Here is a 22,463-nt window from a genome sequence, read left to right on the forward strand (position 1 = left end):
TTTTAGTTTTATTTAGTTTTATTTTAATTCCAGCGCACTTAGCCACTTGCGCATCTTGTGCAGCTCCGTCTCCAGCTGTGCCTGCAGCAAAACTGAAGCACATCGCGACAATCCACTCACAGATACAGACACAGACACAGGCACAGGCCCAGGCCCTGGGCCAGGCACAGTCACCGAGCTCCATTTACCGCAGCAACTGCAAATGCAATTGCAAATGCTGCTTCTGCATCGGCTTCTGCTTCTGCTTCTGCCTCGGCTGTGATCTTATCGCTCAGCGCCCGCATCGGGATCGCGGCTGGCTGGGCCACCGCCTGTGTTCGGCGTGTGTGATTCATGCCGCTTAATTATGCAATTTATTAATAAAAACTCGTCACATCAGTTGGTCAAGCTAACCAGCTGAGAGACGGCACTGAGCGAGCGACTTCCACTCTGTTTATACACCCAATGACACTAGCTTCTGATTAGTTTAAACAATAAAGATGCAACTTTATGAGCAGTCGTGCGGTCATAAATTATGACCCACACAGTGATCGCTCGTAAATCGAGAGACTTTGATTTCGGTTGACAATTTCTAGTTTTTGAAATTTTTACTCTTGTGCAGGATGTTTTATTTGGTCAACAAATGTGTAATAACTTATAAAAGACATTCACCATCTCACGAAGTTTATATACTACTCTGTAGAGTCAACGAACTATTTCTGTTTGAATATTTTCTCAGTGTATTTAATTTCATTTCTTTTTTACTATCAACAGTCTATAGCTTCTCGGTCTCATATTTATGTTGAGTCTTTACAAAGATATCAGTAATACAATTACGAAATTCTTCCAATGAAAGTTCATATATTTCTTTGCCTTCAAGCTTTCTTAAGCCAGCTCTAACAGCTTTCAATTTTTGCATTGTTATTTGCACAATTTGTAGATTTTTTACTCATATATCATCGATTTTAGAACAATGAGAACATGTTTTACTGCACACTAAAAGTTAATTGGGAACTTGTTCACTGTTCGTTGTCCACTATCTTTTATTGCCCTTGATTAAAATATCACAGGCATGAAATTCATTGATTAAATTCTTAACTAGATAATCTGATTCTTTTTATTGGTATACAAAATGCCCACGTGACGCAATACACAACTGTAGTACTGTTTATGAATGGTTGAGGGCTTCAATTCTGTAGTTCCCATTTCATTCACTAGTATATACATATTTATCTCTTTCAATATATTCACTTCTATTAATAGTTCACTCATCAACTTCAGCACTCACCTTGCTGCTCGAATCCGCCCAAATTCCAATTAAGGGGCGTGCTAATGTAGCCCGCCAGATCCAAGTGTTCCATGTTGAATGTGGCAAGTCTTGTAGCAAAATATTTTATCACTATTTTTTTTTTTTAGATCTATGCAGTTCTTTCTTTTGTCTTCTACTAAACACTATAGAGTAATTTATTTAATTTTTTTTATCGTTGTTGCAATGCTTAGTCTCCAAGTATCACATCGGTTCGTTTCTGATTCTTCAGGTTCTCCTCATTGAATGCAACTGGAGCATATATAGCACCATGTATTTCCATTTACCTTATCGCAAGTGTATTGAATTTTTGTGCAATTCGGCGGCAGCATTCGGTACAGACTTTTGTTGTATTTTCGATAAGCGAAAACGATATCTGTAAGCAAAAAAACCAAAACGAAAACAACAAAAAATTAAAAAACAAAACCAAACAGCGAGAATGGAACGTTAGTACAAATTGTTGATAAGAATGGCAGTCATATAGTTATATATGTATATAATAGACAAGGAGTGTTTATATGTTTACTGCATTCTACTGAAAATCAAAGTGCAAAACAGTTTTAGAACTAGATATAGCGAATCAGTTTGAGAAATTTAGCACATTTTAGTACAGGGAAATGTACTACTTTTAATGCTTTGTTGTGCAAGTTAGTAGCTTGAGTATCTTCAGCTGCTTTCTTTCACTTTTACATATTTTAGTACACTTGATTGCTACTATTGACTGTCATCACTATCATAATTTGGAGCGTAGAACAATTGTCTGACTAAATTATAAAATTTTAGAACAGTTAATTACCTTCTACAAATATTTCTACATTTTAGTACAAGTCAGAGTTACCATTAAAATTGTTTCGACTGTTTATAGTTTGACACAGTTTAGCGCAGCTGAAACTTAGTATTATTGGCTTTAGCTACTGCTCATAAAATCCGTAGACTTAAGTGCTCTCTAAATTTATCATAAATCATATTTGTAATTTCAACTGTCTTTTAAGAGCTTAGAACATTTGTGTATAGAGCTCCAGGTTTTATTATTATTGACTTCAGTCTCCAAGCTTCCTCATTTTACTAAAGCTGAACACATTTTAGTACTCAAGCCTTAAAATTGTTATTTATATGATACTTTAGATATTTTATGTAATTTAAGTACATTTTAGTACAGCTCAAAGTAAGTAGCATTTTAAAATTACAAACAATAAATGTTTTCTATGAACTTGGTAATATTTAGTACAGCCCAAAGTTAGGTTATGTATGAAAATGTATTCAAAAACGTATAAGGAAACGACAGCACGCCTTCGAAATATAATTTAGCACGCTCTTAGCACGTTTCGATGTGTAAGCATCTGATATAGCTAGTAGTGGAAGCTGTTGCCCCTTTATGATTATTGAGTCGGGGGCGATTTTAATTGCTCCAGCCGAATGCTAATAAGTATTTCTGTATGCCTGGCGCACATGGCGTATACAGTATAAGAATACGTATGCATATACATACATATATATTTGAAAAGCGTTGCCCCTCAAAATGCAATGCACCGTGGGCGATCGCAAATCGAATCGCGTCGACTCGATTCACAAGTTGTTTGCTTCATTTGCAGCTGCTTTTCGTAAATATATTATGTATACAATATTATTTTCAATTTATTGATTTGGTTTAAGATTCTCATTTTAATGCCACGCTGGATTGCACAAAAGCTCAACCGATAACCCAATTGGATGCCCGCAGTTTTCAATGTCGTCAGTGGTGTGAGGGCAATGTTTGTTGTATTTGTGTTTCAGCTTCGATTCGTTTCAATATATATAAACAGGGAAAATTTTTGTTTTTGCTCTAACGTCATTGGGGGGCGTTCGACCTGTTGTTTATTTCGCAATTCGTGCTATGTAAACTTAAAGCTATTTATAAATAGAAGATTGGAATATACACATATTGCACAATACACGTGGATATACAATGAAAAATTTACAATGAAAAGCCATACGACGACATACATATGTACATAGTTATGAAGTAAGCAATACTAATACTAATATTGAATGCGAAATGCCATCGATATCTGACATATCACAATTTCAGGTAAACAAAACGGATCGGTTCTGTGTCTCAATATCATAGGGGTAGATTGATTACAGCCATCTGACAGCCGATTGGCCCAGTGTCAAATGTGTGTGTTGTAAACACAATTTGTTTATAAACCAAATACCAAATACAAATCGCCAAATGCTTTTAAATAAATATTAAAAATATTACAAATTATGACTGCAGTTTTTAGTTTGCAAATATTTTTATTTATTTTCATGATTAAGTGAGCTTTTATATTTATTTTCTATGACAATTTTATGTTTCTGGCAACGGCTGAATAATTGGTTCACATTTGTTTTCTAGCCTTAGTTCTATTTAAGGCGAATTACGCTTTTAGTACATGTACATGTAAAAAGTACCATGTTTACAAACCTATATCACTTTTAGACCATTTTAGAACCCTTTTATACCGCAGAATAACATTATATAATATAATACTGTATTCTGTACGGCTTTTTCATTTAATCAGAAGTAGTTCGAAATCTCAATTTTATGGTTACAAGCCATCTTTTACATTTAGTACTGCGTTAAACATTAAATTGTTTTAGTACAGCGCACCGTGATTTTATTTTTAGTACATATATGTCCCTTATTTTAGAACATCATTCTATTACTTGTGCTTTTAGTACATGCATGTACTTTTAGGTGTCACTCAATGCCACATTATCATTTTTCCACAACATAATAAATTCGATACCTTACAAATTTTAGCTCATATACACAAACAGATAGCTTGAGCTAATTTGTCATTAATACTCTTTCATCAATCACATTTTCAATACATTATTTTTCTAGTGCGCCACACTATGTATTTAACACTTTGATCACCTTAGTACTATTATCTAGCCGCTTAGAACTTGTTTATATATTTATATCTAGATACCATTTTCAACACATTTCGCATTGACAACAACAGCTGAACGATATTTTATCTTGTTGACGCTTTTTAGAACACATTACTTCGGCAATTTTCACTTTTGTGCAACTTCCTCTTTACTGTGAAAAATGGAAAACTGTCATAACTGACATGCAAATGTAACAAATCGTGCCCAATTAATCAACACCATTTCTAAAACGCTTGGAGTGTAAGACGAAACGTTTTGACAGCTGAAGAAAATGAGGAAACAGCAAACACATGTTGCGCATTAGAAGTCGGTGCTAAAACTTTGAGAGAATGACATCAATCTTATATCTTTAGCTTATCTCTGAACAACAGACAATATATAAAAGTCAAAAGCTGATTTGGGTTTTGTTTTAGTACTTCGAAGTTTTGATTATTTATGTTTGTTGCTAAAAAAAAAACGAAAAAGACTGATAAGATAGACAACTATATGGAATATTACTGGCCACAAATGTGCGGTCTATGCAATAATTATAAATCGGAAGTTGTTTACTTTTGGCTTTACTGCACACATCCATCAAGCATTTGGCCCACTAAGCTCAACGGCAATGAACTTTGGAACGTGCAGAAGAAATAAAAAAATGCCAGAGTTACATGAGCTAGGTGTATGATATGCATGAATATATGTGTGTGTGTACATGCATTATGCACTGCCCAATTGAAAGAGTGTCGCATGTACTAAAAAACCCAAGCGCAAAAGAAGTAAGGCCAAATCAAGCGCACACAAGTCATTCACTCGAAAAGTTTAAATTTTATATAAATAAATAAGTTCACATGCCAAATTAAACGAAATGCGTCACATTTCGTACGCGGCTATAAATAAAATGGCTTAAAAAAAGAAAACGGCCTCAGGCCTAACAACAAGAACAACTGTTTTAGTACTAGCGGCACAAGAAGGGCAGCCAAAATGTTCTTAGAAAAGCATAAATTATTTTATTAGATAGTCTGGCACAAACACACACACACACACTCTTAGATATATAGAGATAGCTATATGTATGTATTACTTGGTCAGAAATTGCGGAAATCTTAAAGAATTGTTTTAAACTCTCTCTCACTCTCTCTTTCTCTTTCTCTCTCCCTCACTCTGAGTAGCCATCTGGCTTTTGGGGATCACGCATCGTCTGCCAGTTGCCAGCAGCATTTAATTGCAAAAGTTTACCCCAAATGCAGCACAAATTTATTTCATATTTTCGTTTATTTTTTATCTTTCTCTGTTTTTGTTTTCCCCCCCCCCCCCCCCCCCCCCCCCCCCCCCCCCCCCCCCCCCCTTTGTGCTGGCCTGGCTACGCACTGTTGTCCGCCTGAATCTCTGTTTATTTTGCTTCATATAAATTCTGTACAAATTTCTTTCGGCCTTTCATAAACAAAATATCTCAAAAATGAATTATTGTACAAAGGGGATCTCTCCCCGTCTCTCTGTCTCTCAACAATCTTTAAGCACGTTTGTATTTTGGGGCGCGTCACTTGCTCGTTCCGTCAAGTGAGTCACTTGACTTGACTTGTTTTTGGCCAAGTATCGCACAAACTACACGATATTATATCGCCATAAGCCCAAACGGTGGAACTGACGTACAAACCTATTGATCTTTAAGGGTCTTTAGTATGGCATTAGCATATTTAAGACACTTTCACATTGATATGAGTTGCTTATTTGTTTATAGCTTTGGCTAAAATGCAATGTAAATACTTTTTAGTACGCAAATATTAAGGTTTTACCGACAAACAAAGTGTTACAAAGGCAAATTTACGGCGTGATTCATACTGCAAAATATATGAGAATATATTTACATCTCATTTAGTTTTCAATTAGATTGCCAATTGGATTTGATTCATTGATGAGAGTTTATTCATTATTTCTTAGACTTTTTAGAACATTTTTTAAGCATGGTATTCACCAATTTTATAACTTCATGTATTTATACAATTTTGTTTTTAGATTTAACTTTTTTTACTTATTTATTTATTTATTTAGATTTTACCTTTCACTTTAAATTAATTTTAGTTTATGTACTATGTATTTTAGTACATATCCAAAATATATTGGTATAAAAGTAAAGTTAGCACAGCCGAGTCTTGACTTTAGAATAAATTCTCCTTGCTCTTGAATGTTTTTCCTTTTTTAATGCTTAGGCATATATTTAGTACATTTGAAGTGTTACATCGACTATATTTAACATTTAGAACATTATTTGGTTTACATTGTTGTACATATTTCATATAACATTTATAGGGGATTATTTTCAAAACTCGAACAGTCCATACTTCACTGTCTAATTTAATTTTCCTAAACATTTACACTTTAATTACCAATAAAAGCTTATATATGTATTTATGGAGGTGCATGCACCTCTCAGAACTCAAATATTCAATATTTGCACACATTTTGTTATCTCTCCTTCTATAAAATATATACATCTGTTTCATTTATATACGATATATAGTACATACACCCATATCTTTATATAGACACAGTTTACATTTTGCCAAGTCACGCCCATTTAGTGCAGAGATGCGTTGTTCTCACCTGTGGTTCGTTAAGAATCGGTTTCGTTCGTTGCGTGTAATCCTTAAACGTTGTGCTAAAATCTCAACATTTGTAACACCAAGGTAATAATAAAATTCATATTTAGCTCAAGGCAAAATTGAGTTAAATGTCGTATAGAGCTTGTTATCTTATTAGAACATAACAAATTGAGCGCTGTGATAAGCGTCGCGTCGGGCGAAATAGTAATGGATATTTCCTACTATTTCTTTGGCTATTTCACTGCCGATTTTCGCGCAGTTCGAATGTGTACTAAAACGTGCGCTCATTTAGTACGGGCCTAAAGGCGAAAGGTGTGCGCGTATCAGAAAAACAAGAGTAATAAGGAAAACAACACTGTAAAGTGAAGGCGACAAGAACTGACGACATTTCCGAAACGCCGACCGCAGCGTCTGAGGTGCGCTTAAGTACTAGGCAGCAGAGAAAAAAAAACAACACACACAGTCATAAGCACTCACACACACACACACATTACTCGGCGCGTCGACGGCGACACGAACATAATTCTTGTTTGCTTTGTTGCTTTTGTTTCTGCTTTTGCTTTTTAGTATTTATTTACAATTTAATATTTTTTAACGCAGCGAATCGGCAATTCGTGCGACGGCCGAGCATTGCAGCAGCGCAAAAACAAATACATGTACGGACACACACACACACACACACTCACGTAGATACATATGTATATCATCAGCAGAAAGATAATGATTGTAAATTAATAAACATTTACAATATTTGTTAACGGGAAATGCCACGCGTAATCAGCAGCCGCAACGCCCACGCTTAACCATTCGTTGATAGCCCCCAATTGGCGCTTGGCGCTTACCCCCAATCGCTGATCATCGCGCGCCTCCATTCCATTTGAGCTGGCAAACCAAACTGGTCAGCCAAATGGTCAGCCGTAACGGTCAGCACCCGGTGTCGCCAGGCTCTCTCTCTCTCTCCCTCTCTCTGTTCCTCTTCCACTCTCTTTTGCTCTTTTGCATGCACATATTTAGCCAACTACAACCAACAAGAGGGAAAATTTGTAATCATTGTGATAAGGTTTATCAGTCTATAATATCTGCCCCACTGATTGTCTTGGACAGCACAGTTGAGACTCAAGCACATCGCGCACAAGGCAAATGACAATGTAGAGGCAATCAGCTGGCAAAAAATTTACTACGAAAAAACTAAAAAAGAATAAAGCACAAATCTTTGCTCATTCTTGGCTAAATTGTACTAAAAGTGTCGTCGCTTTAATAGCCAATGCTCACTGAAGGTAAGGCTCGTGTTTATGCTTAAAGCCATTGACATCAAATTTAAGAAGAGTCTGAAGTGCACTGCGAAAAATGTACTCATAAGCCGAGTTAATTTGTGATATATTCTTGTCAGTTGCTTTGTAGTGAAACTAAATTACTATCGCGTAGTTCAGGTGCTGATCTAAATTACTTTGATAAATTACTTGCATATATTTCCAGATGCTCTAAAATCGTTTAGCAAGTATTCATATAGCTGCAATAGAAACTCTTGTAATCTGCTCTCATTTGTGTGTACTAAAAGTAAATATCTTTGAATAGCTTAAATAGAGATTTTAGTTATCTATGCTCATTTATTATATGCATGTACTAAAAGTAAATATTTTGCATATTTTGCAGGCAGCACTACAAAGAACTATTTTTTAGTACATTTGTATGAACTTCAAGTACGTTTAACTGGTAGGTTTTGCTAACCCAAATAACCTTAAAATGCTAGGTCGATAAGTGTACTAAAAATTCTCCGTTTACTGTACAGCCCATAGCACTGCACTTATCTATTTGTTTTCATTGTTGCTCAGTTTAATAACGATGAAATAGCTATCGCAAATTGACAACTAGAAAAAAAAAAAGATAATTGCATTGCTGATAGTTGTGTAGCTATATATTCTTAGATCTAAAATAGTACTATCAAAAACATATTTTATCTGACGGTTTACCCATTCAAGAAATTTTCCTGACATATTAGAAAAGGATTAAACCTCGTATAAAATTTAAATAAAATACTTATAATTTTTCTTTGATTTTTTGTTTTGTTTTTATTATTTGTGCAATTTTTTATGAGTTTTTTTAGGGTTATATTTTTTTTTTTTAAATAATTGATTATAGTACATAAATTAAGTGCTCTGATAAAAATATATTTTAAAATTCACTATTCTTTTATATACAAAAATAAATAACTACCCTGATTATAAAAATTGAATGCAATAATAAACATTAAAAAATTCATATATTGCCTTTCTACTCTGGCCAACTGCAATTAACATAAGACATTAAGTATTATTACTCGATTAACTTCTTTTTTATACCTTTTCTATTCAGCATTAAAAAGCAATTCCACATAATTTCATTGTTTTTGCAGAGTAACATTAATGTGCACAGATGTAATATAAATGTTTTTATTTAATTTTAACTGCAAAATGCTTGGTAACGACAAATAAAATAGCGTCTTAAAGTGATTTCCATAAGCAAGCTAAATGAGAATCAGTCTATTCAACTGTCAAAGAGATAACAGCTATAATCTTATAATCCCAATGAACCCCAAGTGACCTTTTGTCGACTGCAAGCTGAAATGGTTGTTAACACCTTTCTCTCGCCTAGTCAGATGAGTGTTGAGCTCGATTCGAGTGCAGTTCACATTTTGTTCAACATTCATTTGCTTTTTATTTCGCACACTCTTCGCTGTCAAAGTTGAAAGTGTAATAAACTTGCGTGTGAAACGCACGAAAATTTTCAACAAAAGGGGCGCGCTCGCATTTCTATTCAGACATTTTGCACACAACTCAACTTCACTCTAGCTGATGGACTTTCACTTTCGTCTAGCCACGATCAAAATTAAAAGAGATTCATTAACATTTTGTTTTTTAGTCATTCGCTAGGGTGCCACAGAGATTAAATAAAAAGTAAAACATGGAAGTCATTGGGAATTGAACGACTAGAAGATACCCTGAACCTAATGAAACGATGCAGTTGTATATAGAGAGAGGAAACGAGAGATAAATGGAATGAGAGAGCGAGAGACAGAGTGAAAAAGTGAAAAAGTGAGAGAGTCAAAATGAAAGAGCGCCTGAAGGAGATACAGGGATAGAATGAGTGAGAATGAGTGAGAGCGAATAGCGAGAGAGACAGCAAAACTTAGTTAGAGAAAGGTAGACCTAAAGGGAAATATAAAAGCAAACGGAAGAGAGAGAGAAAGAGAGAGAGAGAGTAATTAAATTTTAAAAAATAATAAAAATACCGTACATATTTATTATATACTTAGTAGACTCATACTCATAAAAACACGCAGAAGAGAGAAAGAGGGAGAGATAGAAAAAGAGAGAGAAAGAGAGATATGTACAGAATAATTAAATTTAACAAAAATATACATACTATAGTAAGTATGCTAAAATAGACTCAATATATACTCTCATATAATATAGTAGACCTCCTCCCACCTGTCGTTGAATACCTCTATACAAAACCATCATACCCTTTCTAGCCACCTTCAAAGGGTTTCAAGAAAACCTCTTAGACAATTGTTGAGTCTTGAGCTGAATCAAATACTAAAACCAAAACTAAAACTAAAACTTGAATCGTCTCAAGTCGAATCGCATCGTCTGCCTCGACTCCAACTCAACTCAACTCGGCTCGACTTTAACTCCTACACAATAAAACTTTGCACAATTGCAATCTCATTTTGGGGCTTTTATTTTTTGCTTTTTTTGTGTTTTGCCTCAATTGCGCTGCGGCTTCTTCTTCAGGCTGCCTTTCGGCCATTTGCAGTTTGCGGAAAGCTTACGAAATTTTACCTCTAGTCGTGTATTGTTTATTGTCTTGTTGTGGCTGCGGCCACAGCCGGCCCCGTTCATTCTCAGGAGTTGTGCAATGCCGCTTGCCACTGGAACTTTTCACTGTGCACAGTGCAGGAAGTTTTCGCATAAAAAGTGAATGCCCGTTTATAGTAGATGGTATAGGATTTATATATAGGTAACTTTATATATACCGTATACCAGGTAGCTTATTAATTGATCTCGTGCTGTGGGCTGGCACGCCTTCTGTTTCACTATTGTTGATTGCTTATGCAAATTGGGATTTTCGCTCATTACAAGTCAGATTTTCTGCTCTAATGAAACACACGAAGCGATTGGCAACCTTGCGGCCTAATTGCTACCAGTTCGTGGTCCAATAATTTGCTTGTACTTTTACAAATTTATTTGTTTATTTCTTTTTTCCTGCTTGCGTAACTGTGCCAAATCTTCAACAAATGTTTTTCGCACAGTGTATATGGTGACATTTTTATAGCGAACAAATGCAAATCGCCAAATCATTTGTGCAAATACGAATAAAGTTCGTGGGAAAACCGCAAAACTTGTTGTGATTTGATTTTTGTTTTGTGTGGCAATTTATTAAGCTGCTCTCCCTCGCGCTCTCTCTCTTCCTCCCCTTTTGCTAGCCGTTGCTGGAGAGACTTGATAGAGTTCATCGTCATCGTGTTCATTATGCAAAAATGCGCTTTATGTAGAGCTCTATAAATACGTGATTGTTGCTGTTGTTGTTGTTGTTGTTGCCGTTGTTGAAATGCTAATAATTGTATAAATCATCGTTTATCTTGTTGACGATTTCGTCATAGCAACTGTAACATGTTCTAAATGCGTCTTTAGCAATCATTATGAATGCGTAATACTTCAAGATGCTTTTTAATCTGTGCATTACTAAAACTATTTAACCCAATAGCATTTATTCCCTTTTTACAGTGGAAGTCATTTCAGTTCTAGTTATAGTTATATGTTTTGTAAACTAACTTTTTTTCTGAAGGAAAGAAAATCTGCAAGTTATTTTTTTCTTTTTATTGCCTTTATAGGTCATGGGAGCTGGAGAATATTTAATTTAATCAATAATCAATAAGAGAATATTGCTTCTTTATAAATGTGCATTGACTTTAAACTCGCTCTTGGGAATGTGTACTAAAAGATCTTTATATTATATATTATATTTTATTATATTTATTTTTTTTATTATATTTATTTTTATTATATTTATATTATGTTATATATTATATATTATTAATATTATTATTTTTATTCACATATAGTTTAGTATATCATTCCCCAATTGAAAGCTGTGCCCTGTGCCATAATTATTATTATTATTATTATTAATTTTTAATTCACATATGGCTTAGTAAATTATTTCCTAATTATAATTTGTCCTAATATATTCTCTTTTTCTTAACTTAATAAGCGAGCAAAGCAACTTATAAATGTTAATTAAGGTAAAATTTTAAACACATCTACTTACAAAAATAAAATATTTAAATGCAGTCGAATGCAATTACTTTCATTATAATAAAAAAAATCATTAAACAAAATTGTATTAAATAAATAAAAAAAACATATTACAGCTCCTCCAGACCAGATGTGTTGTAAAAATATCTTTTCTACGACTTCAACATGCACAAAATTAATAAATCAAAGCAAGTCTCGACACACGGAACTCGGGTAGCGCCCATTTTGTTCCAGTTTAGCCCTGGGCCCCGTCGCATCTCTCGACATTTCTGTCGTGTATTACATCTATGACTAGACAAAAATTCCTAACTGCGAAACTCGTAACGCAATTTGCAATGCATAAAAATGCCATTAGGCTGAAATTAAACATTTTGAATAGCAAACGGCGAGAAGATGTTGGGGCCGCCATCCAAGCTGGCAGAACGACAGCTGGCCGCAGGCAACTGTGTCCCAAATTCGCGTGGAAGTAGCACAAGAGTTGCAAATATTTATTAAGGACGGCAGAGAGAGAAAGAGAGAGAGAGAGAAAAAACGAAATAAAAACAATACAAGATTGTAAGAAAAAAGCCCAAAGAAACAATGAATGAGCAGGCCGACGAGCAGCCGGGTTCGAAGACGTGGGCCACAGCCAGACACGCCTCAGCGCTTGCGCAGCTGCGGCAGCGGCAGCTACAGTAAAGACTGGCACTTAAGAATCCAGCTTTTGAATGGCCGCCAGTCAGGCAAACCCACAAACACAGACAGAAACACGTCGACGTCATCGTCAGCCAACAAAATGATAAGCCCAGTTAGACAGACAACGGAATGACGGCGGGAAAGTAGGTGGGCGTTTAATCAACAGCTACGTACGAATCGGATCGGTACGGTGTGGCATGAAGAGCACTGGGAACGTGGGTGCAGCGATCTGTACGTGCAACGCTTGCAGATTCCAGTTAACTGAAATCTGGAATAATGGTAGCTCAGTCCATAAATTAGACTCTACCCTACTCTCTGATTTGAATTTATCGCAGCTACCTTTTCATTTCTTCATTCTGCGGTCGCTTGATTAAGTTTTTCCATTTACTTTCCGTTCCTCTTGCACTTTTGCTTCTTTCTTTTGCCATCTGTGTGTAGCACGAAACGAAACGAAATGAACCGAAATGAAACCGCAAATGCAGACCAAAATTGTCGTCAAGTAAATTATAGCGATTTGGGCTAGTGGCCGGTGCTGAGCTCAGTTCGGTTCTGTGGGAACAAGGTCATCCAAGGCACTTGCTCGTCACAGTTGGGAACAAAGTTGATTTGGAACTGTGCACTGGGAAAGCAAAACAACAACAACAACAACAACAACAGTAACAGTAACAATAAAAGACTTTAACACGGCCCTTGGTAGTGCTGTTATAACTGAACGAAAGCCAGCGATAACAGAGGCCACCTTTGTGCAAACTATTTGTTGAATGGGAAAATCTACAGTGAAATTTCCTGTAGTTGGCCAACTTCAGAAATTACCTTGGATAACTATGAAACAGTTAAACAGTTAATTGTTTGGCGCAAAAAATAAAGAAATGTACTAAATGTTCTTAAAAATAAAATAACATAAATTTAAAAATAAAATAAAATTTTATAAAAATATTTAAAAAAATAACAAAAAATTCATTTTATTCCCATTAAAAATATATTTTGGTTGTTTTTTAATTAAATTATTTTATTTTTAAATCTTTATGAAAAAGAAGCGTAAACATTTATAAAATTGCAAATATTTTTTTTAGATTCAAAAAACCATTCCAAAAATAAAAACTAAAAAAAAAATCTTTATGAAATATATGATTAATCATTTATAAAACGTGAATATTTTATTTAAAAATAAAAACTACAGAAGAAGCGTCTAAGCGATATTTTTATAACTTTTTAATAAAAATGTACAATAATATAAAAATATAAAATTAAAGAGAATTCCTAATTCTACCCGTTTTAGGTCAACGCGCAAATCAAATAAAAATATACAAAAGCGGCTGATACAATTAGCACGTGGCATTAGGTATAAACAACGTCTTTTTTTTCAGAAAACCATGAATGGGAACTCATAAATAATGAGTAAACTAGAATAGTTCTACAATCTCCAAGTGTGGACAAATAAATAACCTTGGGCTTAAACCCCAATTTTGCTAAGCTACGCGTACGGCATTCGCCTATAAAAATATAACTATAAAAAATAATAAATAAAATAAAACTGAGCTGGAAATTTTCTAAGCCGCAGGCAACATTAACACTAGCTAAAAATATATATAAATATACTTATGTATATACATTTTTTTATATGCCAATGAGAGTCAATAAATATGACGCAGAAATTGCATAAATTATGCAAATTTAGGCCAAGAGAGCCAAAAGAGGTAGTCGAACTATAAAAAAAATCAACACCGAAAAAAGTCAAGCAAACAAACAAAACAAAATGCCGCAAGTAAACAAAAAGAAATCGGACCGTGTCCAAGCAAACACCTACACCAAAAATAAAATCACCATGTGTCAAAATCTTAGCAAACGTAACACTTAAAACACAAATAAATACAATATATATGAATACTTTTGTGTATTGTCATAGCCAAGTTATTTGTTAGCTGCCTTTATAATAATAATAGTAACAAAAGACAGCTGGACAGTGACTGCGGAGTGCCAAGGAGTCAAGTCGTTTATGAAAATTAGTATTTGAATGGTGAAAGTTGTGACAGCAAATGATAAAGATGAAAAAAGAAAAACTCTCAATCAAATGCACAATAATTGCCAACAAATTAACAAAATGAATTTTCAATTAAGCCCATTGAACCGGGCCGACTGTAAAAGTGTGGCCAATCGCCGCTCAGCGGAAGTTTCAACAGCAAAAGTTTCGCGCACACAAAGAAAAACCGCTGAAGATTTCAAAAGAATCGAGAGCCGCGGTTCATTCAACTTCAGTCACAGCTTCATCAAGAGCTAAACAAAAACAATTACCCAGCCTAGCAAAAAACAGCAGAAAAGCAATAAAATGAATAAATAAAATAATCAACTAAGAAGACTAAGCAGAAATCCAATTGAGTCGCGAATCAGTTGGCTGCTGGTCAGGAAATTAGTGGGCATTACATTTGTGGTACGTGTCGGCATGGCAAAAACTAAAGTCGTTCGGTTAAACAATTTGCGCGATTTGTTACGATTTGGCTTATTGGCCGAAAATTGATTCGAACTGGTTAAGCGGAGGTCACTGCAATTTAATGCCAAAACTAGCAATACATGTTATAGATCAATAGATCAAGGCAAAACACAAATAGCTTCCTAATACTTTGTGAAGCTAAATGTGTGAAAAATACATTAATAGATTAATTAGCTCAATTTATTGGCCAACCTTTAACCTATGTGAACTATATTATATTAAATAATATAATTATACAATAATAATAATAAAATACTAAGGCCATTAATAAAAAGTTACTCTTAATTTGGAGTGGTTTGAATGATACATAGTTTACTGTTTTCATAATTATTTTTTATATATTTATGTATTTAATAGTTTTCATAATCAATTTTTTTTCCTTTAGGAATCGTATATGTCGTTCATAGTGATCTGAGCTTTAAACATCCTCTGGTTATACGAAAGTTCTTCCTTGGCTGGGAAGTCCCACACTTTATTGTCTATTCCTCTTATATTCCTATTGCGTTCTCTTCGACCATATTTCTATATTCTTTCTTATAGGTCTTTCGGCTATCCATTCTCTTCTTCTTTCTTTTGTTAGTTATCACTACTTCTTTCACTTTATCTCTCGTTCACCAGATATCTCTTTTTCCTATCTCTGTGTCATTTATATTCGCTACTTTTCTGATTTCTGGAATGTTTCCGCTCTTTTTCGCACTGTCCTTCCTTTGCTCTCTTCCTTTTCGCTGACTATCTCTATCTCTGGTTCTCTTTCTCTCTCTCTCCATCTTTTCTGGCCTTCTGTTCTCTATCACTCAGACTCTTTTTCACGCCTTTTTTCACTTCACTTCCTCGACTTTACAAACTCTCTATCATCCCTTTAGTCTCTAGCTCTCTTCCACTATTGTTTCTTCTTTCGATATATTTCCATTTTCCTCCATCCATTACACATTTGCAGCCATCCCCTTCAACAGTGCAAGCAAATCATATCCAACAATTTGTTAAATAAATGACTCCACTTTGCAGCAACTCAGCTGCACAGCAACTACAATTTGATCGCATATTAAAGGCAATTTGAGGAGATACCGAGCTACAATGAAAACGTTTCATTTCATATTTGCAACTGATCTGGAGATCTGGCAACAATCTTAGACCGGATCTGGCCACAGCATTTAATAATGGTTTCAATTTTTCCATCTTGCTGCGAATACTACACAAAACTGCAATGGAGCGTGAATAACTGAGTAGTATATATATATATAGATATACATGTATCTAAATATTTGTATAAAAACCAGTTTTACTGTGCCGTGTCTCAAGACACATTGTGAGGCCCGTTGAGCTGTTGTGCCCATAGAGCATGCAAATCGGCAGCGTTATTAGTCATTATGTGGTTCCGCACATATGCGGCAATGGAATGAAACTGAATCCGAATCCGAATCGGAGCTAAATATTGGTTCGGCCTTCATGCTACCCGTTGAGCCAGCAGCCAGCTCCAATCCATTTGGATGGGGAGGGCAGGAGGCGTCGAAAATTGTTAAATGATTAAATTAGATTTGCTTGCAAGACCAAACAAGCTGCTGAAATGCATAATAATTAGCAGAGAGCATAGAGAGCGCCCATTGAAAGTTAGAAATGTTTGTTTTTTTTTTCGGCAATGTGGCTGTGGATACGATGCGGTCATGGAACAAATCTGGGCCGCCTGAATATGCTAATGAGCTGGGATTGTAAAAGCAGCAGCAAAAGTGTAAAGATAAACTTATTAAAAAGCCATTATTAACTCTCTAACTTCATTAGATATTTATTTTTAGGTAAAAATATGCAATGGTCAGAACTTGAACAAAACTTTTACTGTCAAGATAATAAAGGTATACTGATATGATATCATTTTATTTACTTGCCTCAATCGAGAGAGAGAAAGAGAGAGAGGGAGAGAATCCATTTGCAGCTTTCAGTTTTATCTCATTTGCATTTCAGTCGTGCCAATTGCTTAGTCAACTCACATTTGAGACAATGTCTTTAAACTGAATACACATGACTTATTTTATTGCGAAACGAGTGCATAGCCAGGCAAAAAATGCGAATATAGCTTAATATCAGAGTAAAGCATTAACACATGATTTGTGCGGTCATAAATGAAATTGATTGTTAATGGAGGACAAGCAGACGCTTGTTTCTAAATGGACAAGAAAAAGGCTTCAGCAGGTGTAAGACAAATATATGTTATAAGAAATACGTATAAAAAAAGAAAAATAAAGAAAAAAGAAATCAGCTAAAAAAGTTATAGCCGGGCGTTAGCGACTGCAGAATACTCATTCACAACTGATGAATTTTCACCCAAATGATATAATATATATACATTATTTTATTTTTTTGAATCCAATGAAAAGGTCTATAGCATTTTGATCGTAAAATTTCTAGCTGTACTGTAGAGTATACAGATTTTCCCCTTTGTGTCATTTTTCCAATTGGCATATTTATATGCGCCATATACAATCACTCATAGAGTAGATATATCCTCCATTTACATTCTTTCATAGAGTATTTATTTCAAATGTTAACTCTCTGAGATGCAAAAAAATTTCCTTTTCCAATTTTTTACGTCCCTGGTGGCTGGATTGGAAAAATCACTTTATAAGACGAGGGTATAGGCAACTATATATTCAAGTCTCTGACATCTCGCTATATACTTTAAATTCATACAGACGAACGAGACATTGTAGACATTGCACAATAGCAATAAACCTCATTTACTTTCGTGAATGAGTATTTGTACATTTCATTAAAAATCTTGGCTAAGCCTTTACACAATTTCCAGTTCTCATGACTTGAAAGTTCAAAGTATTTTCAAGATTCGTTTTACAAAATAAAACAAAATTAATTGCGTATAATGAATGGAAAAACGCAAAACTTAATGCATAAAGGCAATTTTTTTTTTATAACTATTGTTGATCTTTCTCATACGCAATGTCTACAGACTCACATATGATCTTTGGCAGCTACGACTCGTCGTCCGTGGTGATTCTATAACAATGGCATATAAAAGTTACCAGTCAAAGCAGCACATAAATGTGAGAAGATTCTCAAACAGCATTTTTTTTTTCAACATTTTAATTAGAATTTTCAACAAATGCTGACGAAAGAGCAAAAGGCAGAGGAAACATAAAAGTCAACAATTTTTTGTGTGGCTTTAAAGCTTAATTCGTTGAGGCATTGCCATAATATGTTAAAACCTTTTTCTAACATTCATATTTTTGTTGTTGTGTGCGCTAACAGCTTCAGCGTTTCAATGAACTTTACCCAACACCGTTTTGTATGTCAAAGTTGAGAGACAGCTACGAACACTGGCTTGACTTTTATTATTTTTCAATTAGAGTGTAACCAAAAGCCCAAGAGCCCAAGAGCCCAAAAGCCAAGCCCAGCTCAAACGGCCACAGCCATTGGCTGTTCAATAAGCCGACTTACAACAAATGTCAAAAACTCTAAATCATTTGCGCCACACACAGAAAAGAGAGTGGCGACACTTTCTACTCGCACTCTGACTGAATGAGCTTCAAGTCCGACTTCGGACTGTGCGTGCTGCTGTCTTTAATCAGGTCAGCGTATAGGTAAACGCCTCGCCGTAGAAGTAGAAGTAGAAAAAAACAGCGCAAAAGAAATACAGCAGAAGAAAAAAATAAATAAATAAATGAAAGAAATATAAAAAAGAAATAACATTTATTAATAAGTTTGGCCAAAGGCCAAGCTACGTCGCTGATGATGACGGTTCTTGCCTGAGTTGGCTTAAATGAAATTAAATGAATTAAATAGAAACTTTTGATGGTGTAGCTTCCAGCAAGGGGTATACATAGAGTAGTATAATAGGGCGCTCGAGGCCATTTGCCGCTGCTGCTGCTGCTTCTTCTTCAGAGATCCACCACTCGGAATTGGGCCAGCAGCGTAATAGCTTCCACTTCTATCTGCGATTGAATTAAGTGTAACGCATTTTCAAGTAAATTGCCAAGCGCAACGGGTTTTTTAGCTGCTTCTTTGTTGTTGGCTTAAAGATGGGCCTGAAGAGCTGAAACTGCGAGGTTTCTTCAAGAGTTAGCAGCGTCTACAATTTAAATTGTTTTTCAGTTTTATTGAAAAAAAAAGAAAAAGTGTGAAATTTGATAATCTGAGCGCTCTGTTATTATCATTGAAAGTAAAGTTTCTATGTTGATTAAGATGGGCAAATCGTGCTGCACTCATATGCATGAGCTACATCGATCTAGGTAATTTTATCATCGCTGATCATCAGTCCGAAGAGCAACGCCTTTTTTTTCAATTTTTCATTTAATAATGCCTCAGTTTCCCACGGCATATGATTGGAGCTCAGCATTCATATATTTTTCCTGATTCCTATACTCGATCGCTTTCATTTTGAGGTTGAGTAGTAAACTTCATTTAAGCATTTGCGTAAGTAAATGAAAACATCTATATAAAAATGATCATTTATCAAAAATCATCCTTAATTTTGTATATATAAATACAAATTTGAATTTTTGTTTGAACTTGGCTTTTTTTTTTCCTTTATTCCCTTTTACTGAAACTCTTCTTGATTTACTCTTGGCTTTAAATGTATTAAAGTTATGTTTTACATACATTTACAATATGTATTCATTCCACTGTATTGATTTGTTCTTGATTGGAGACTTCAACTTTATCTAAGAAACACTAAGGACATTCTTAGAAACGGATTCGTCTCTTATATATATTTTTATAGATAACTCATACCGATATTTTTCTCTTTGAATAGCACAAAAGAACATTTCAAATTGAAATGAATAGGAAAGTTTATATTTTCTATTTCTGCTCCCCAGATTCTAACGAAATGTATTTCAAATACTTGAGCTTTATACTTTTGCATGCTCTACAAATTTTGATTCAGAAAGTCCAGCTAAAAAGAAAGTTATTCTACTATGAAGCTGTGTTTGTAAAGTTTTCAGTCGTCGGCGTAACCGGAGCGCCTGCCAATGTGTTCATGTGTTTGCGTGTGTTAAAATAGAGTATGTACAAAATGTAGAATCAAGTCCGAAAAAAAATAATTCTACCCGGAAACGACTTGAATGCGAAGTCAAATTCTCTAAATAATCGTTGAATTAATTTATATATTTATTCAGATGGATATTTAGTTTTTATATATGTTCTGGATTAAGATTTTTATTAACTATATTTATTAAATTACCTGCTTTAAAAACTCTTCCATTGTCAAGACTCTTTTCAACTTTTACTACCACTTAAATATCTCTGACATTTGTCACATTCAACAAAAAAAACAAAAAAAGAAAAACTAAATTAATGTAAATAAATATCACAAATTGCTCAAGTTTCAAATACCAGAGCAAAGCAAGACAGCAAATATTTGCCTTAAACATATTGAATAGCATAACCGAAACAAGTTTAAGCAAATTATATAATTGGTAAGAAAAAACAAATGAAAAGAAAAATGAGTTGGACCCAAAGTAATCAGCCAAAAACTTTCCGATTATTTACGCAGCTGTCACATATCATCACAGTGAGCACAGTTATATTTCAAATGGCTTTTAACTGGTTTTCATATTTGGGACCGGTAATTATCATGCAAAAGTTCACAAGAGACCAGGAACATGTAAGAGGCAAAAGTAAAAAGTCAAACAAAACAAAAAACAAAAAAACAGAAATTACGAGCACTTTGGGTGCTTACAGATATGGCGAAAACGACTTCTACACAGACAATAATAGAGCCAACTTAAAAGGTAGCTGACATTTGATGGGCTGCGGCCCGCGACAGAGCCTACCACAAATATGGCCAAGGCACGCGTGATTTATGGCCAAGTCGAGTGCGTTGTGCGTTTGTACGTTGTAAGCTCTACGCTCCATACGCATTGCCTATGGCGTCTCGGAGATCTATCTCGCTCCCGGCAAATTGCGTGCGGTTAAGAATGTGTGTGCGTATGTGTGTGTATGTGTGTGTAAAGGAGAATCATTTTCAAAGTGTTGCGAGTTCAACGCCGCCGCTTCATTGGGCTGGCTGTTCGGTTACGCTTGGTGGCGGCCAAAACAATTACAGTGCCGCGCTGTAGTTGTAGTTGTAGTTGCAGTTGCAATTTGCAACATGCAACACTGATCCCGACGGCAGCTAAAAACAATGCAGCCACTAACACAAACACCACGCATCGCATTGCCAATCAAAATTGTTAACATATTGTGGAAAGTAAAGGCTCAGAAACAAAAGCAAGCCAACTCAACAGTCTGGTACGAAAACATCAACAACATCGAGCTAGTTAAATACAATAACAACAACAACGACAATAGAGCTTGTGCACAGTGTGCGAAATCAAGATATAAATATAAAAATTTGAATTGGCTACACTCATTATTATTACTATGAGGGCTAATAAAATAGAGTCAGGAGAAATTTAAATATAGTATGTGAAAATTTTAGCTCTGATATTCATTTATGATCCACACACAAAATGGATCGAAACGTGTTCAAAATTAATATTAATTTAATTAATATTAATTAAACTAAATGATTAATTACCCAAATTACTATTAAATAAAATATAAAAATAATATAAAAAAAAATAATATAAAAAAATATTAAAATGTATTATCTAAAAATATTTCCTTAGTGAATGAACACTTTCTATTGAACATGAAAAAATAAAAATAAATTAAATATTTTCTAAGAATATTTCCTTAAACTCTTATGTAAAACAAATTTTTATTTCTACTATGTGTCAATAAGCAATTTAAGAATTTTTTACAACAAACAACACATATTAGTATACTATTATATTATCTAAAGCCCAAATATTAAATTCAAATAGTAGTTATTCATAATGTCTTATATTGACTATAAGAAATTGGCATAATTTCCATATCTGCAGTAATCAAAAAAATCCAATCGTGATTTCATCTAGACACTTTAACCAATAATATTTAAAAGTTTTACAAATTTGCAAGAAATAATTTAAATATTTCCATGAACAGTTTTCAAACTCAACAACGATATATATTTTCCTATAACTCTCCAGCAAATGCAAGCTAACCCAACAAATATTCACTAATTATACTTAAGCTCTCAGTTTAAACGACCTTGCCTATAATTTACCTTAACTTATGACTAATTTCTCATAAGTATTACCAGAGATTTGTCATATGAGCAGAGTATTTTTTTCCCCCACTAAGATAAATGAATCACAAAATAGTTTTTTTTTTTCAGCTCAGTT

At 34.4% G+C, this 22,463-nt stretch overlaps 1 protein-coding gene and 1 long non-coding RNA gene across 6 annotated transcripts in view; one reads left to right on the plus strand and one right to left on the minus strand.

The window, feature by feature from the left end:
* LOC108658740 (uncharacterized) overlaps positions 1–22,463 on the minus strand; it is a 68,751-nt gene that overhangs the window by 44,684 nt on the left and 1,604 nt on the right. For 2 of the 5 annotated variants that reach the window (XM_030385055.2, XM_030385054.2), the window contains exons 1-2: positions 6,788–7,226; positions 1,268–1,661 (exon numbers count right to left, since the gene is read on the minus strand). In XM_030385055.2, coding sequence (XP_030240915.2) covers positions 1,268–1,340 — 73 coding nt within the window. In that variant the 5' untranslated portion in view covers positions 1,341–1,661; positions 6,788–7,226. Of the gene's footprint in view, positions 1–1,267; positions 1,662–6,787; positions 7,227–7,628; positions 7,688–22,463 lie in introns of those variants that run through there. The other 3 variants (XM_089256802.1, XM_030385056.2, XM_089256801.1) reach the window with 3 other exon arrangements.
* Positions 20,535–20,983, plus strand: LOC108658430 (uncharacterized). The gene is made up of 2 exons (XR_003980254.2): positions 20,535–20,669; positions 20,747–20,983. It is a non-coding gene; the product is annotated as an uncharacterized LOC108658430 (long non-coding RNA).

Source organism: Drosophila navojoa, chromosome 3 (genome assembly GCF_054131105.1).
Source record: "Drosophila navojoa isolate 15081-1374.11 chromosome 3, UAZ_NAV_1.0, whole genome shotgun sequence".
NCBI lineage: Eukaryota > Metazoa > Arthropoda > Insecta > Diptera > Drosophilidae > Drosophila > Drosophila navojoa.